Source organism: Polypterus senegalus, chromosome 3 (genome assembly GCF_016835505.1).
Source record: "Polypterus senegalus isolate Bchr_013 chromosome 3, ASM1683550v1, whole genome shotgun sequence".
In the NCBI taxonomy this organism is placed as follows: Eukaryota; Metazoa; Chordata; class Cladistia; order Polypteriformes; family Polypteridae; genus Polypterus; species Polypterus senegalus.
In genome coordinates this window covers 261375610-261393871 of record NC_053156.1, presented here as the reverse complement: position 1 = coordinate 261393871, position 18262 = coordinate 261375610, and the positions used below count along the sequence as shown (strand labels likewise).

The window sequence follows — 18262 nt, the reverse complement described above, 5'->3', positions numbered from 1 at the left end:
ACATATGTTGTTAATGCATGCCTAGTGCTATTTTTAGCTTCTGAAGTTTGATAAGAAAGGCAAGTGATGGGTGTGTGGGTTATTTGGGGGGGGACGTGGAGATTCAGTGCTGCAGACACCAGTGGCTAATCCAGTATCAGATGTCCTTTACACACAAAGCCATGACAGACAGGCACTGATTTAAAGGCCTACATACCATCAGAGCAAGTCATGCTCTGGGGGAGGAAATTCTTTTATTTATAGCTATAAAAAAACTGACTACCGGATCTAAAGCATAAACAAAACAATCAAAAGTTGGAATAAGTAAAATTTTGAATGACAAATATATAGACATTACTTACAAGCAGCAATTTATACACACACTCACACATTTTATGATGATGACCTCACAATCGCCTGTACCATTCTTTACAAAACATAAAAGAGCCTTCTGCATAAATACTTAGGATAATTCTGAAGCAACTAAAACAGGCAACTCCAGATAAATACCCAATCTGAAATTTAGACAAATGGTAGCAACATGTTGGCGGGAACTGACCAAAATTAAATCAGTTTTAAACTCACAATAGAAACAAATTTTGATGATTTACATTTTTTTATCCAATAACTGACTTTCTATAAACACTAAACTGAAAGAAATGTAATTTTCATACAATTTTAGTTTTTATAGCATTTCACTGTTAAATAATTACTTGATATAAATGTGAAAACTACAATGTACAGACTTAGAAACAGAAACCATCAACATAAACTACATAAAGGTGATTATAACAATATACCACAAATATTAATTGTCTTGTTAATGTAACTAATTACACAACAGCATGCTTGATAATTTGAGGTGTACATACATGACTTTGAAGAAATAAAATAAACTCCTTAATCAGAATTACATATTTTATAAAGAATTTCAAATGAGGTGAGCTGTAAAGGTCCCAATATCCCCACACCTAGTTAAAAGGTCATATTTACTGTCATATTTTCCAAAAAAGTACAGACATCTATCTACATCAACAAATGTTAATTTATTTCACATGTGATCAATATTTAATAATTCCAGACTTGACCCAAAAATTTTAAATCTACACCAATTCATTTTAATATAAAGAATCTTAGTAGTCTTTAATATTACATTTTGTTTCTGTTTCACTTTATGCAGATCTAGTTGGAATTCAATTTTGTAATTTATACTTAATATTTACAATAATCAGGCATTCTGATGATAGGATCCATTAAAATATAAATGATTGTTCAAATTTAACCACGCCCAGGGCCAGAAATAAAAGACAGAGTAGATGACAAAGTACAACGTTGTAAAGAATTCAAAAACTATGGCGCGATACACATGCAGAGCAGGTTAGAGATAATGAAAGTATGAAAATTAGAAAGTCTCAAAAAAATGATAGTAAAGATTGCATTAGTGCAAACAAATGGAAATTATTACTCGGTGAAATAACGGAACAGCGAAAAGAGATCGAATATACTGTTTGGATTTAAACTTTAAGTCGGAGACTTGTAGATCATCTAATTTGTGTTGCTATCAGGGAAAAGTAGTGTTTATTTCCAATGAAGAGGTGTATCTGCAAGAATTAAAAGATTTGTTGTTTGCTGAAAGTGAAATCCACATACCCTGTCACGCTTAGGTCACAGAGTTGCACAGATACACAGGAGATTTTAGAGACAGAAACTGTATTCAAACAAACATAAATCTCTTTCAGGAGTGAATCGAGCTTCGTGTGTAGCCGGAGGGAACAGTTCCATCTCTCAATTAAAAGAATAGAAAATCTTCCTTTTCATAGGGACACGCCTCGGGAGCGGGACTCCCAACAGGAGCAGAGGATGTCTGGGGTGAAGAGAGACAAGGCAGTGAGACAAAAGGACAGCTCCTGTACAGGCTTGTAAATGTTCAAAGCGCCGCGTGAGACGCTGATCACGTGGCACAACAGCAGCAGCAAACCAGCAGCTGATCAAGCAAAGAGGAGGTATAAAAAAAAAAAAAAACAACTATTTGTTTCCTATTGTATCACCGTTTAACAGGGGGTTTCAGAGGAGCAACCACGTACCTGGGGTGTGTTCAGCCCCCCTCTTCACAACATGAGCGGCAGAGACTGGATGGGTTGGCAAGCCAAGTGAGCAGAGGGCAAAGCCCCCTAGTATATATAAATTTAAAGTATATAACAATAGTCAATTTTGACAACAATTAAAGCCTGGTCAATTAAAGCTGGTAATAGCATTTCAAAAATTCAACATTTTTTATTGCTATAAATATCTTATTACCAAACCTTTTTAAATCAAGAAAGAATCAGGCTTAGAAATACACCAGTTGAACATATTTTAAATACCTTCAGTGACTTTAGAAAAATCATCTACAGCTGGTTACAGCTGGGATACGTCCGATCGTTCAGTGCTTTAACTGCCCAACCATCCAATCACCCATTAATTCCATCCTTGTCAAGCTATTCACTTGATCTGATAATTTACCAGAAAGTCTTCCTAACCAGACCCCTCCCCAACCCAAAAATTTATTTTTTAGGCATGTAAAGGAGTCCAATAATAGCTGCCAATTTGGAGGAGATGATGTGTGCATTTGCCTTCTGTATGTAGGCATGTGCTATACGCCACATCCTTTCAAAAACAAATTTCATATTTCTCCTATTGCTTAGATCTAAGTTAATGACAGATGGCCATTGTCACCAGTGGAAACCAAAAAGAATGACCTTATGCAATATTTTTGGTTATATCAATTTCTAAACTTGTAAAATAAGACTTCTGGGATGCATGGAAGGCTTTAATCGCCATGAGATATGTGGATCAGATACTGAAAAAAGCCTTGAAAAAGAACACACACTACGAGAAAATACGAAAAAGAGAAGCCACAATGACCATGTGGTACACTGGGTCTGTGGTTTAGAAAAAGGTGGCAGATTTTTTAATAAATAATTGGACGGCAAGATCTCTGTGGGTGTGTGTGCTTATGCAGCTGTTGGGGGTTAGTGGAGTAACTGTGGTGAGATGCACTGCATTTGAGGGTGTGTTCTGTCAACTGCTTCTTCCACTTTCCGAAGTTCATGATCAAGGCACTGCACCCTTGGAGGCAAATAAAAAGGGAGCCGGCACAGAAGGGGTCAGAGAAAAAAAGAAGGCAAATTAGCCTGGCCAGTAAGAGAAAGAAGAGCAAGAGAGAGGTTAAATAGAGAAAAGACAGAGACGCAAACAGTGAGTACCTGTGCTGCAGGGAGCGAAAGGCAGTTGATCGGGAGTGAGCTTCATGGCTACAGAAGCCTGATGCTGAAGAACAGGCACTCCTACTGAGCAATTGCTGGGTAGTAGGAGTGATCTAATTGACGGCGTCTAACACTGATGGAACGGAAGCAGCGAACAGAGCCAGGATATGAAGGTTGACTGCACTTGTTGGTTTAAAAAGCGAATAGTAAGGGCATACTTACTATACTGATTCTATTAACTCTGTCACTACTCTACAAAAAAGAAATGTGGCTACTGTGTTTTGCCTGTAGTCATGTAAGCCTATCTGTAATTATTTAACATAAACCTGCTAAAATGCTAAACCTAAAACATAACTAGGTGATTACAAAGGCAACATTAGGGACTCTTTGCATTTTACTAATTAACCTTCCTTGAATATGTGCCTGTGGGAGTGATATTAAATACCTGCATGCTATAGACAGACAAGTGTCACAAGTGCTCTGAAAGCAATTGTCCTTCTACAATGACTCTCCCTTATGCAGGGAAATACATGAGACAATACCTTCATTAGAATATTGCTGAATCTAGGCGGCTTCATGTCCAAGTTTTAATAACATTCCAGAAAACGTAGACTGTAAACAGGGAAATAAAATGACTGGTTAACTCCTTTAAAGTTCATTATGTAAAATAAAGCCACATTCCTTAGATTTCTACACTGGTGCACCTAGTGCTTACCAAAGTTGGAAATTCCTGCAATAGCTTTTGCAGGCATGGTGGACAAGGGCAGGTCATGCTGCTACTACTACTACTCATACTACACCTCATGCTTTGAACCAGAATGAAATTTGCTGCAGTTTAAGCACAACAGTCACAAAAGTGGGCCCAACTACTTATGCCAAATAAAAACTGTTAAGCATGAAGCGGTTATGCAGCCAAAGGGCCCTAGTGAGCAGTGTTTCAATAGCATTTGCATCACATTTTCCCAATGAGAATGCAATAAGATGTCTACACTACTGTAAGTATAGAAGACTCATGGTAAAACAAATAGCCTGGAGATAGGCCGGGGGTGGGGGTTGGGAGACTCAATCCTTAAAATGTTGGAACAAGTATTTTAGACATGATTTAAATATTCATTATAAAATACATCTAAAACCAACAGACTAGAGGAAAAAAGGAATAAAAAGTAGGTCAATTAGAGTAAATCGTTCTACATTATTAATATTAAGTATAAAAAGGCAAACTTAGAACAAGATAGAAACTTCCGATTTATTAATTTTCAGTCTAGTGATATACAGTATAAATACAAATGTTTACAGTGAAGTTCATCAATAACCACCTGGTACAACAATATAAAACAGTATTTTGTGAATGACTATACTGGTCCTTTGCAGCAGATATACAGAATCATGGGGACATGTCAGAGACTGATGGTTCTGAATTTATTTTTATGCAAGTTTTTTTTTTTTTAATATGAACTATTTTACTTCCTTTAAGCAGAAGCAATAAAATGTTTCCCATGTATTAGGGCATATTAACAGATTGAATGATTAAAACTTGAAGATCGAAAAAGAAAAACACTATTAAAACAAATATTTTCATAAAAATGCCTAACCTGTGGAATTCTGCTAAAAAGTACTCCATATCCCTATGTCAAGCTTAATATCAATCCTGTGTATTTACAATTGACCACACTGCTTCCTTAAAAAGTGGCTATTGCCTTGACAATCATAAAAGATTAAGTAATAAAGTGAATCAAGTGGTTTACTTAAACACACAAAAGGTAGGTGCTTTGGTCATGAAATATAAAACAGAAAAACCTACATCCACTTAGCAAAGAAAATTTAAATGAATTTAAACACTGTCTAATGCTGGGTCACAGGAAAAGTAGTCAGAGTCTAATAAATGAAAAGCTTTAATTTCCAAACTTTCCTTTACCAATAAAGAAATTCCTCTATTAAATCATAAAGTGCCAATATTCATTTTCCGCGAGATATTAAATCAATAACTAATAGGCTAAATTATAGTTATGTAAAAATGACAAAGGCAATTTACACAGAAGTATGCTGTTTCATTTCAGATTTCTGCCTGTGAAATCTAATATTAACTTTTTATTTTTGTTCTAAAACTGTTATTCACTACAGAATTACAGAATTATACAAAAGTACTCCAGTAAATACAGAAAATGAAAATTGGAAACACAACTAATCCCATATACTCTTCCTTGAAAATTCCAGAAGAAACATTGCATACAATAAAAATAATTATTTTTCTGTACCCAGTTAATCAACTGTAGCATAAATTCAGCTACATAATAGTACATACCACAGACGTTTAAGACCTATGGAGTTAACCTGGTACAGTGATCATCCGCAACAAACTATAAAAATAAAGAAATGAAGGATCAACCTATAATTTAAAGACTAAATATGTATTATGTTGTTAAACAGTAATATTTGTGTAATATCAAAATTTGTAAAACACTGAAATTACTTTCTTGTTGTTATGCAATTGCTTAACGGTCCATATTTACATGATGGTTTACAAGTCCTGCATTGTTCAGCCCACTGCATCCAAATAGAAGCATATGAGAAAAATCTTTTCTTGTACATGATAGTTTTTTCAAAGCAGCTAGAAAAAGACTATCTAAATATTCCACAAGTCAAGTTAGATTTTTTTCTTACTAAGCAACTAAAAAGGGCCTCAAAGTATTGCTTGATGACTTTTCATTAAAAAGTGTGAACTGCAGAGAAGCAGCTCCCTTGCACATGGCAATACAGTACGAACAGGACAGCAGCATTAATGAATCAAATTCTAATTTAACGTGTGTTAAAGACAATGTGACTACATTAAAATTTAATTTAACACAAAAAATTAAAGCCTTTCCTAATAAATATGGTTCTGAGTTTATACTTATCTTCAAATAAAATATTTATTCTTTGTGTAATTTGCATTTTATGAAATTGCAGGAGAAAAGAAAGAATACAGTACAAAAATTATCAAGCAGCCTAAACAAAAGTTGTATAAAGACATAGTGTTCAGCAGAAATTAAGTCACAACCATAAATGTGTTTAGCAAAGAAACTTTCTCTTCCAGTACTATAAATAAATACAGATCAAACATTTGACAAAGTGACAAACAAATGCTGACTGTGCAGAAAAACATCCTGTTAAAATAATATATGGAAGACTGCTGGTATGACAGGGTTCATTACATGCTGTAAATGACAAATGTCCATTCCCGGTTTCAATAACAAATGGTCTTCAAGTCTTATAAAAATTTACTAAATCTAGAGGTTTATACATTTATTACAGAAAAAAAAAATCAGCATTTTATGGCAACTGAGGTTTCTGGGGTAATGCACCAGTTTTATATTTTAAAACAGAAGGGCTATTCAGACAGGTGATATACTGATAACAAAATTCAGCTCAATGGTCTTGACTAATAACACACTTACGCACATGAGCAGGATTAGTCAGCAATTTATGCATTCTTATACTATTGTGAATTTGGAAAAAACACTGTGTAAAATGCATAGATTTACAGTTAGGATGAATGGATATATGTGTCAGTGGCATACATATGCTACTGTTGCTGTACACTGAAATAAAAGAATGAGGTCAAGACTTTTTAGCTCACCTAACTTGTTTTTTAAACCAACTTTATAAAAATCACTTGCTGTGTATTCAGTGTGCCACTAGTGTTTACTACTAGCTTGCCCACATGCAACAAGCAATCATTTCTGACTATAACCCTGTGGGAGATGAAAAAAAATAACATCAGGTAAAACAACTGGCAAGTTAAATGTCCATTTCTTTTATACTTAGAAATTTCTGAAGTATATAAAAAACAAAACTTTTAAATAATGACAGTAAATTTTTAAATCACCAATATAAATTTACTAACATAATGGCAACTACAATATATGCTGGTAACATATACATGTACTGGTTTCGTGCACTTCAATTCCGTGATTGAATTTCCATGATGGCTTGGCAACACTCCACTCTTTTTACTTATTTGTTTTATAGTTAGTTTTTAAGTCATCAAAGAGCTGGCTAGACTCATTGGCAGCAGACGTTGGCTGGATCATAATTGGGACTCCACCACCTGAACAAACAAGAGAACACAAATATGAGTATGCAAATGAAAGGAAGAAATCATTTCAAGAAGACTGCCTTAATTTTTTTCTCCTGTCAGACCTGCAATTACCGCACAAAATACTTAACAGATTTGACCAGAAGCAAACAAGATACAAAAAGATAGCGAGAAGGAAAAATTCAAGCTTCAAGGGGATGAAAGAATACATGGAGGCTGTGAGTTTGGTGAAAGAATCACAGAAGGTGCATATCCTTCAAAAATAGAATTAGGTTTAAATTTAGCTTTAGCAAATTACTTTTCTTAAAACAAAAAAAAAGTACTTAATGATACATAAAATTAATGGAATTACGAGAATGCAATGGTCAAGAATTAGAAGATCATCCAAGCAAAATGTGCAATAAATCACTGAAAGCATGATATGCATTTAAAGTTAGCATACAAAGGAACATGCAAATTAAAAAGCAGGCTGTGGCAAACAAAACTAAACAAGCATCAAAAATATCTAAAATTGTCAAAGGAAGAGCCAGAACCAAGTAGGATATGCAGAATACTAATGTCCTAAAAATGGAGACCGTAGAATGCTCATTAAGAAAATCAGAAATGTGCAAAAGGCTGTCATTAGGTGGCAGAGTGGGCTTGAGGCAAACAATTGCCAATTAATGTATGAAAGACAGAAATAGCATTATGGATAAATCTAGCTAAATAAACTACTGAAACAAAATGTATGCTAAAGAGGATGTTGAATGATAAAGTCATTTGGAAAAAGATCATAGCAATAACAAAGATTGTGGGATCTGATTCACAGCACCCTGAAGATATTAGGACTGGGACCAGAGACTGCAGAAGAGAGGAATCTCTGGTAAAGGAGAATTGGTGTGGCTGATCTAGAAAAGGATTACCAGCTCAAGAGAGGCAAAAAACATTATGGTTGCATCACTTTCCCATATTATCAAAGTGTAGCCCTTCTCATGTGCCTTATGAAGGGATGAGGGGATGATAGAAAAAAATGATTACAATTATTTATCAATATACTGACCTATTTATATTTTAAGTCAAACTTTATAAAGTAATCAATATAACAGCCTAGTTAGTGGGGTATTTCAAGTTTAATACAATACTGTAATTAGATGGTACAAATACATAGAACTTATATTTTTCTAAGAATAACAAATACACACTGTATAAAATATTTATTTGTGCATTTGAAGTATCAAAAATAAAAAAAAAAGAAAAACAAATGAATTATAAAATGATCATGAAATACTGCAATAGTTATTTTACTGTTAGTAAAGAATAACCTTAAACAACTAAGAATATTTGGAAAAAGTAATTTATATATGGTACTTTCATAATAATCAACTATGATCCTTCCTTGTGATCTACCTTGGAAGAACAAAAAAAAAGTGCGTTATCAAAGCATGTTTGTATTAGTACACCACTGAGTTCTGTTTACCCGTTTCTCTTAGTCTCCAGAGAGATGAAAATGGCCTTTTTTACACTTACACAGCTAAAGGGGAGAAGAGTCAGAATGCACTAATTAAATTTCCTACTGGTTGTGCAACACTCTCAACAATGACCTAATATAAAATACACATTGTCACATTAAGAAGTTCCTTATGTGTATACAGACAGCGAGAAGAGAGTTTGAAAACTCTTTTCAACTATTGCATTTCAAAGAGACAGAGTGATGGAGATGAAATATAATATTCCAGGTCCAGTCCACTTCCCACCCCTGACAAAACATCATATAATCTTGCCATAAAAACAGTGCAGTGACCATGATATTATAGAGATGGTTAGAATTAAGTCAGGCACATATTAGTACATTTTATTTTAAGAGCACCCAAAGAATTTACCATCAGTTTTAAAATCTTGAATGTTGCACAACAGCCTTCTACTTTATGATGAAAATGTATTGAATATGACATTTATATGCATTCTAAATTTAATTTACATAAAAACCAAACCACAATCTGGATATGACAGCACACAGCAGTCTTCAAATACCAGTAATACACAAAAAATATGTACAGCACTGATATATTTCAGAAATACTGGAATTACTTAGAACTTCATGCGTCAAAGAATGAAAAAAATGCTAAAATAATGTCATTACACATCTGTGCTATAGATTATCACTTGTCAATAATGTTCACAACATAATTTACTAACACTACTTTGAAAAATATTAGATGATCATATAGAATACCCTTTCCCCCACAAAAGGCAAAATTAGGTTAATTTTTTTGTGCCTTTGTACCTTGTACTATTTTCTGTTTATATAAAACTGAACTACTAAAAATAACAGAAAAAAATGCAATTACATAGATACTTTAGCCACTTCAAGGCATCACTGACTTGAAGTGTCAATGAAAATTATATTTACAACTTGCCTTGAAACAAACCAGAAACACCAGCAAAAAAAAAAAAAAAACCTACTACAGTTTATACAAGTGTATATTTATAAATGTCTGCAGTTTTCACAAGCATGTTCATATTAGCAGCGATCAAATTAGAAGACAATTAACCCAAAATGGCCAGCTCACTTATTAATATGTACAGTATCTTAATGAAATTCTACATGATCATGTACATGAGCTCTCTTGTGAACATTTTTACTTTTCCTCATAAGAAACAAGAGTGCATATTATCATATACGAGATATAAAAGACCTACTGTCTCTGTCATTAATGCATAGCCCATTTGTTACCAAGAGAGAATTATGTTCAAGCTTTGTCAAAGATGAAGTTCAAATAATGGTGTGCATGATTTATAGCATTCCGAAATAAGCCCCTAGAGCATTTAATAATATAACTGCTGACTGTAAAAAAAAAAAAAAACACGAATACACAATGGGCAGTCGGAAAATTGAGAGTACACCTTATGAGAAGGATTTAGGAGTCATAGTGGACTCTAAGCTATTGACTTCCTGACAGTGTTCAGAAGCCATTAAGAAGGCTAACAGAATGTTAGGATATATAGCATAATGTGTGGAGTACAAGTCACAGGAGGTTATGCTCAACATTTATAATGCACTGGTGAGGCCTCATCTTGAGTACTGTGTGCAGTTTTGGTCTCCAGGCTACAAAATAGACATAGCACTGCTAGAAAAGTTCCAGAGAAGTGCAACTAGGCTGATTCCAGGGCTACAGGGGTTGAATTATGAGGAAAGATTAAAAGAGCTGAGCCTTTACAGTTTAAGCAAAAGAAGATTAAGAGGTGACATGATTGAAGTATTTAAAATTATGAAGGGAATTAGTACAGTGGATCGAGACTGTTATTTTAAAATGAGTTCATCAAGAACATGGGAACACAATTGGAAACTTAAGGGTAAATTTCACACAAACATTAGGAAGTTTTTCTTTACACAAAGAATGACAGACACTTGGAATAAGCTACCAAGTAGTGTGGTAGACAGTAAGATGTTGGGGACTTTCAAAACTTGACTTGGATGTTTTCTTGGAAGAAATAAGTGAATAGGACTGGCGAGCTTTGTTGGGCTGAATGGCCTGTTCTCGTCTAGAGTGTTCTAATGTTCTAAAACTATAGGCAAGCTACTGCTATTCTGCCACCTCAAACTGCACTAATACTGCACAGGCAAGCTGGGGAATGTTCTAGAATGCTGAACCTCTAGGATTCCTACAGGAGGCATAGGATACTTACTGCTGTTCTGTAGACCTGCTGAAAATTATAAAAGCACAAGGTACTGTATGCAAAAAGCAAATGAAAATGACATTGTTTTACAATAAGAGGCAGCTTTACTTTTTAAATTGCTGTCTAGATATTCTAATGATATTAAAAAACAGTTTAGCACATTATATTTATATAAACACTGACTGGAATATGGGATATTGTGATACCAGAATTTTTGTATTTGATACCAATACCAGTGAAATTTTGTAATGTTCAATACCAATTTGATACAATACAGAATGCAGAAATCCAATTCAATGGCTTTTTATTAAAAGTAATCCAATTATTCAAATAAACAATATTGTCCATATTTCTGTAGAGAATCAAATTCATTCAAATTTCAAATGTCATAAACTCCTGGAGCTTTAAATTGTCCAAATTTGTCCGTCCCTTTAACGCTTCCATGTGAAATCAATCTTGTCAGTTTCACCTTAATCCTTTATTTCAAAACTCCTGCTGTTTTCAGATTATCTTATACGACTGATTATACTTTGTTATTCGGATTAGCCCGAGTACAAATTGTCAAACTGAAGCGTTTACACTTGTAAACATTAGTTTGCCTTCAAAAACCAAATAAATGACATGATTTTGTGTGTCTTAGTGATTTTGAGTTTCTGCACAGTTCATGTCATATTGATAGAGAAATATGAATTTCCCCTTGGGATTAATAAAGTTTATTTATCTAATCTAAATGTGCTTTATGCATCAAAACAATGTAAATATAAAGTAAATTAACTTTATATTGGTATTAACAAATGGACCAGCTCATTTCATTGGCAATACAGCAAAGCCAAAGAGCCACTTTGTTTAAAACCTGTCTAGATTTTTATTTGCTACAACTGCTCTCAGCGCAGTTTCTCACAGTTCTATGTGCACAATTGTGAATGTGAATGAGGTTTCACACAACTTAACTGCAAACACCGGTTAGAAAATGAATGGATGCTTGGGCAGATATCAGCAGATGTACTATTCATTGAAATCAGAAAATGAACGTGAAGCGTCCTGGGTAGGACACTGTATAATTAAGTAACTAATCACATCATCATTTCATCTCCTCCTAAAAATTTGTGGATATTAAAAGTCAAGTCAAAGTATGCACTGGTACAGTGTGTTGCCACACCCACCACACGACAAAACAGCTTGGGATCCTGGTTGGCAACCCCCTAGGCAGATAAGCGATCCAGCCCCACCCTCCACAAATGACCTATCTGCTGCAGCTAGGTGTTATGTGGGCGACCCTCTTTATTCCTCTTTGTGCTGCACCATTTTATGATTTTGACAATGGGTTTGAGGTTATTGTAATACTGCAGAATGAAGTTCGGACCAATCAGATGCATACAATTGATCTTGCTATCATTCTGCAGTATGACAATGACCACAAACTGTCACATCTACTGCACCTTGTCTGGTTTTATTTCCTCCACACAACTGTTTCTGTTTCATTGGCTTTGTGCCTACAAAGAAACCCACATTATTTAACTGGAGAATGATCTATTACTATCTCGAGTTTCTTTCTTTAATGACTTTTAAAGACTTTATTGCACCGATTTTCTTTTTGTAAAAAACTCTCTTAAAACAAATTTTTTTCATAACTATCTAAAGTGCCCAAGACCTCGGCATAGTACTATATGCAGTAGGCATATAAAAATTAAAACACTTTCATGCTTGTTGTATTGATAAATTAAAAAAAAAAACTACCTTGGCAAAGACACCATAATAAGTGACTTCATTCAAAGACAAATAAAGCAGTCAATGCCTCCATTGGTAATATCTATGTCCAAAACTAGTTTTTGTAAATATGATGATGAGGTGTTCCACCAGCAACAATAAAATGAACAGGAAATCTCCCTGCAAACATTGTTTTGTTCTCCCACCCCCATGTCATGGTTAACTTTATCTGTCACTTGAAACTACACACAACTGTGCATAACAGAATGAAACTTCTTCACCCAGCATGATTATTGATGTGCAAGAATAGACAACCAAATTAAACTAGACTAAAAAGATTAAAAAGAGAACCACTAATATATTGCACATTTCCAGACTAGCACAATATTATCACATTGATGATTGTTTTAGAGTCTTATGGGACAAAACTTTTATGAAATCTGGCAGTCCTGCATTGTACACATTGATATTGTTTGCCAGAGGGCAGAAGGGCAAACAGTCTATTTTCTGGGGGGCAAGTGTAGTCTCTGATAATGTTGGTGGTCCTCTTTTGGCAGCATTTGGTATAGAGTTGCTGCATGGGAGGGGAAATGTTTCCATGATTTCCACAGCTGCTCTCACCACTCTCTGCAAGGAAATTAGGTCTAAGGCATTATAGTCTCCATACCAGACAGATGTAGGTAGTCAATATACACTCTATGCTGCCTCTGTAGAAAGAGGTGAGTGTGGGAATTGGGAGGCAATCTAATGCTATACATGACAAATTGAAAGAATGTAACAAATGTCAGAAATCTATGAAGAAAGGAGCTGTGAGAAGTACTGCACATGTAGCCAGACCTTTCCAAAAATCTGTTAAAACAGTGGCACTGTTGAGACATTAATGAATGCCTTTTAAGTATTTTTAAATAACTATTACTAACTACTGAAATGTTATTGAATATAGTGTTCTTCAACTTACCCCTGTGCTCCACAGTTTAAAATTACAAAAAAAACAATTCAGACGTTATTAAATTGTACATTGCAGATTTAAAGTTAAGAGTATTTCCATAATGTACTAAGGCAACAGAGTTTTTCAAAGCTACAAAATGGAAAAATCTTCAATGGCCAAGCCAGTCAACCAATTTAAATCCAACTGAGCATGCCTTTCACATGCTGAATAGAAAACCTAAGGGGACAAGTTCCCAAAACAAGCAGGAGCTGAAGATTGCTGCATTACAGGATTGGTAGAGCGTTACTAGAGAAGATCCTCAGCACCTGGAGATGTCTATGAACTGTAGACTTCAAGGAGCCATTGCATGAAAGAGATATGTGACACAGTACTAAATATGACTGCTTTATCATGCTTGCCAATGCTATGTCCTAAACATTATGGTGCCCTGAAATGGGGGGTGGACTATGTATAATACCAAAATGAGTGCAAATCCCATTAAAATAAAGTCAGCAATATATACTTAATTAAAAGTATGAATTGTTTGATTAGTAATTTTAAACTGTAGAGCAGAGGGGCAAGTCAAGAAAAAAAATGTCTTTATCCCAAACTTTATGAAGGGCACTGTAAATAATTCTTGCCGTTATTTTTAACGTTTTATTTAACCATTAATACAAAATATTTATTATTACCTTACATATCAGAGGCCCTCAAATATCTACTTAAAGAAATTTATCTAAGTGGACATTTAAGTCAAAAGTCAAATGCAAAGAATCATAATCCAGTAAAAGTCCAAAACTATGATCATACAACTACAATGCATTAATTGTTTTTGCAAAAATGTAATCTTTCAACTAAATTTAAATCTTTAAAGCACAAAATGTATGAAGACGGCCAGACAAAAGGATTGATACAAGTACTCCTTGGCAATTGTGCTCTGCTGCTGTAATAATGATTATATAAAAATACTGATTCATAGCTGTGTGTTGTGTTGAGAATCTGAAAGGTGATCTTTTGTAAGAGGGCATAATGTACACTTCATGTTATCACTGCTCACAATGGCTATCATTTAACTGTAAATTGTTTTGGCGAAACAAATGTATATTTTTCTGACATCTTCCCTTTGAAAATATAATTTTCACTGCCATTTTTCTCTTTATCTTTGTGAGATAGGTTTAACCTATAACTATTAAAAAAAAACAAAAAAAAAAAAAACAAAAGGTAAACCTACACAAAATGTTCGAAATTTAAACAAAAAAACGGCACTTCTATTTCGAATGTCAGTTAAAGGTCAAACATTGTGTGCATAAAATAAACAGTCTGTTAACACTTGTGTACTTTATAAGGTACATTCAAGGTTATAGGAATGTCCAGTGAATGGCATGTGTGTAGCTGGGCTGCTATTTTTAAATAGCCTCTTGTCCTCATGTTGGTGGATTTTTACTCTGCACAACACAGTCATATTGGGCATGAGCAAAACTTAATCTGCAATGGAAAGAAATAAGCTGGTCTAGTGTACTGTTTAAAAAATAGATCCTCTTGGTGATAAACCTGTTCAAAAATTCAGAAAGAGAAAATTGTCAAATTCACATTACACCAGGGTAGTGCATTAAGTCTAGTGGATCATACAGATGAAAAGGCAGATAACTTACTGCTGAAACACTGTTTTCCTGAATAACACAAACTATGGATTAAGATCTGAAAAGTGTACAATTTCACTTGGAAGCAGTGAAAAATATTAAAAACTAAAAGTTCAGCCCGTGCAATGCATGGAATTTTTTTTTTAATCCTCAGAGACATGCTCCCAAAAATCAATTGCCCTTCCTCTTATTAGGCAGTAAGAAATAGGAAATAAGGAAATCACTTATTAGAAAATAAGGAAATTAAATATGTAATTCTTTATATTGAATTTCAGAAGTTAAAAAAACTTCAGGATAAACAACATTCTGAGTAAAAACTTTGCATCTCTTTGAAATTATTTTTCCTTGAATTGTCCCTAGTGTGTGCCCTGTGTTTGGCTGGCGCCCTGTCCAGGGTTTGTTTCCTGCCTTACGTCCTGTGTTGGCTGGGATTGGCTCCAGCAGACCGCCATGACCCTGTAGTTAGGATATAGCAGGTTGGATAATGGATGCAGATTTCTTAATTTGAACTATGACATTTTCATGTGAAGTTGGTCTTAAGATAGCAACATACAGTTGCTTATCTGGGAAGACAGGATTAGGGAAGTAAATTTCAACTTTCTGAAGAGCTTGTACTTGTGACTTGTTAACTGTCACAGCAAATGTGACTCTTAGAAGAAACTGTCATTGTTTAAGTTGAAAAAGACTATCAGGACTTTGATCATCCAAAAGAATCCACATAAAAATCTTGTCATTTTACAGGTCCAGTAAGAACATGTTCAAATATGAGATTAGGTTTTAATTGTGCAACAATAAGTCTTGCTCCATTACAAAATCCTTTTTTTAATATTGATGTTTCGCAATACAATAATAATGGCTTCAGTTTTATTTTAAGTTGATGTACGGGCATTCCAGATGGATTTAGAGAATTGAGGAATTTGACTGAAAAGATAATTTGACCCTAATCAGTTCTGTATTTTATTGAGTCAACTGACAAATACTCCACATGTTGTTCTTTAAGAAGATTCAGTATTTGATCACCGATCTGGAAGATTTCTTCATTCTTGGCACAGTCTGGATTTTCACAAACGTTAATCAGTCAGTCATTGTCCAACCCACTACTGTATATCCTAACACAGTATCACGGGAGCCTGCTGGAGCCAATCCCAGCCAGCACAGGGAGCAAGGCAGGAACAAACCCTAGGCAGGGTGCCAGCCCACCACAGGGCGCACACCCACACACCAAGCACACACTAGGGATAATTTAGGATTGTCAATGCATCTAACCTGCATGTCTTTGGGCTGTGGGAGGAAACCGGAGCACCCGGAGGAAACCCACACAGACATGGGGAGAACATGCAAACTCCATGCAGGGAGGACCCGGGAAGTGAACCCAGGTCTCCTTAGTGCGAGGCAGCAGTGCTACCACTGCGCCACCAAGCTGCCCCTATTTTCACAAATGTGTTGAATAGAAACATTTTCACTAAATATTGCTGTGATTAAAGTTGGCATGATTCCACAAAAGATTTGCCTTAACCATTGATTAGACAATTGCAGCTCTGTGTGCACGAGGTACAACTGGCAAACTATGTCTGACATTTCTGGTAAATAAAAAGATTTGGCCTCAAAATGGCCTTTGATCGTTTCAGCAGGTGTCTGGCTATGTGCCCCTAAGATTTAATTCACTAATCTTTGCATTCACAGACGTTATGTGCAGAAATAGGACAAAAAATGTTTTTTTCAAATAGCCACTATTTTGAAAGTAGGGGGTCCGATGGGGGTCAAAAATATTAAGAATTTTGTATTCAAAATTCTGAGGTCACAACTCCAAAACTGAACGCTCCTATTCCAGACAAAGATACTTCTTTTGCCTTTTATTATATAGAAGGCATAGCATTCCCAAATGCATTGGCTTTAGTGAGTGGGAAGGTTTGGCAAGCTAGAAGTGCATTACAGTGAAGTACATGCATATCGAGGAATCAGTTTAGGTGATCATTGCGTTTCTCTTCCTTCTGCTGGAGGTACAGAATATTTGGCAAATTTAATGTAACAGGCTTGTTTTCAGAAGGTTAAATCTTAATTGCAACACTCAGTCAACTGCCACATTACACCTACTAAAAATATGAATATAAAGTACTAACAGATGGATGGGAGGAAATGTCTGTATGTACAAGTAAAGATGATGAACCAGAAAAACAATACAGCACTTTGCTGATTTTCTCTGCACTATGCAGATACAAAATAAAAGAATCCTGCTTAAGATGTGGTACTCTTTACAACATAAAAAGGCTCACTAAAAACACTTAAAACACTAATTGCAACAAATTGAACATTTAGTAAAACACTAATAGCGCCTTTAACCATGCAATAGCAAGACATTAGCATTTTGGCGTGTTAATACACATCAGCAAAAGCAGCATTTTTAAATCAAGCATGACAAATGGAGGCTTCCAGTGCCACAAACTGTGAAAAAAAATATCAAAAGCAAACAAAAATCAATGTGCAAATTAGTGTAATGGCCATTGAATATCTAGTTATTTTTCCAAATTCATCAGCATGCATGCGGACACACAACATTGTGCAACCAAGGGGGTGACAAGCACAAACAATGGGAAGCTTACAAGTCATTGTGACTCTTGTTGAACTTCAGATTTTTCAGAGGCTGAAGAAGGAATAGGCTGTGCAATTATAATGGTTTCACCTAGTAAATAAAACAAAATAACAGGTAAAAAGATTTTGTGAACTGAGACGTAAAAAAGAAAGTACTCTCCCAACAACAGCTCTGAGGCATTAAGTAAATCTCTTTGAATAATTAGGCACGTTAGTATCATAACCCACCCACAAGATTTCATTGTCAGAACGAACAGTTTTATTGTTTCCGATAATTTTCTTTAAACACATCTTATAAAACCATGTTTGGAAATGTGGTTTTATATTAACTGACACAAGAAATTGAAAGCAACACATGATGTGCGTCTGTGTGTGACCAAGGGTTGAGAAGTGGAAGAAGTCCTTTTAATACTCATTAATTACAACCCAAGTACAGTGCATC

At 34.9% G+C, this 18262-nt stretch overlaps 1 protein-coding gene across 2 annotated transcripts in view; it reads right to left on the bottom strand.

Annotated features, from left to right (window-relative positions):
- Positions 1-4456: 4456 nt before the first annotated feature.
- Positions 4457-18262, bottom strand: part of dnajc5ga (DnaJ (Hsp40) homolog, subfamily C, member 5 gamma a) — a 60257-nt gene continuing 46451 nt past the window's right edge. The window contains exons 5-6 of one of the 2 annotated variants that reach the window (XM_039749004.1): positions 17832-17911; positions 4457-7311 (exon numbers count right to left, since the gene is read on the bottom strand). In XM_039749004.1, coding sequence (XP_039604938.1) covers positions 17835-17911 — 77 coding nt within the window. In that variant the 3' untranslated portion in view covers positions 4457-7311; positions 17832-17834. The remainder of the gene's footprint in view (positions 7312-17831; positions 17912-18262) is intronic. The other variant, XM_039749003.1, reaches the window with a different exon arrangement.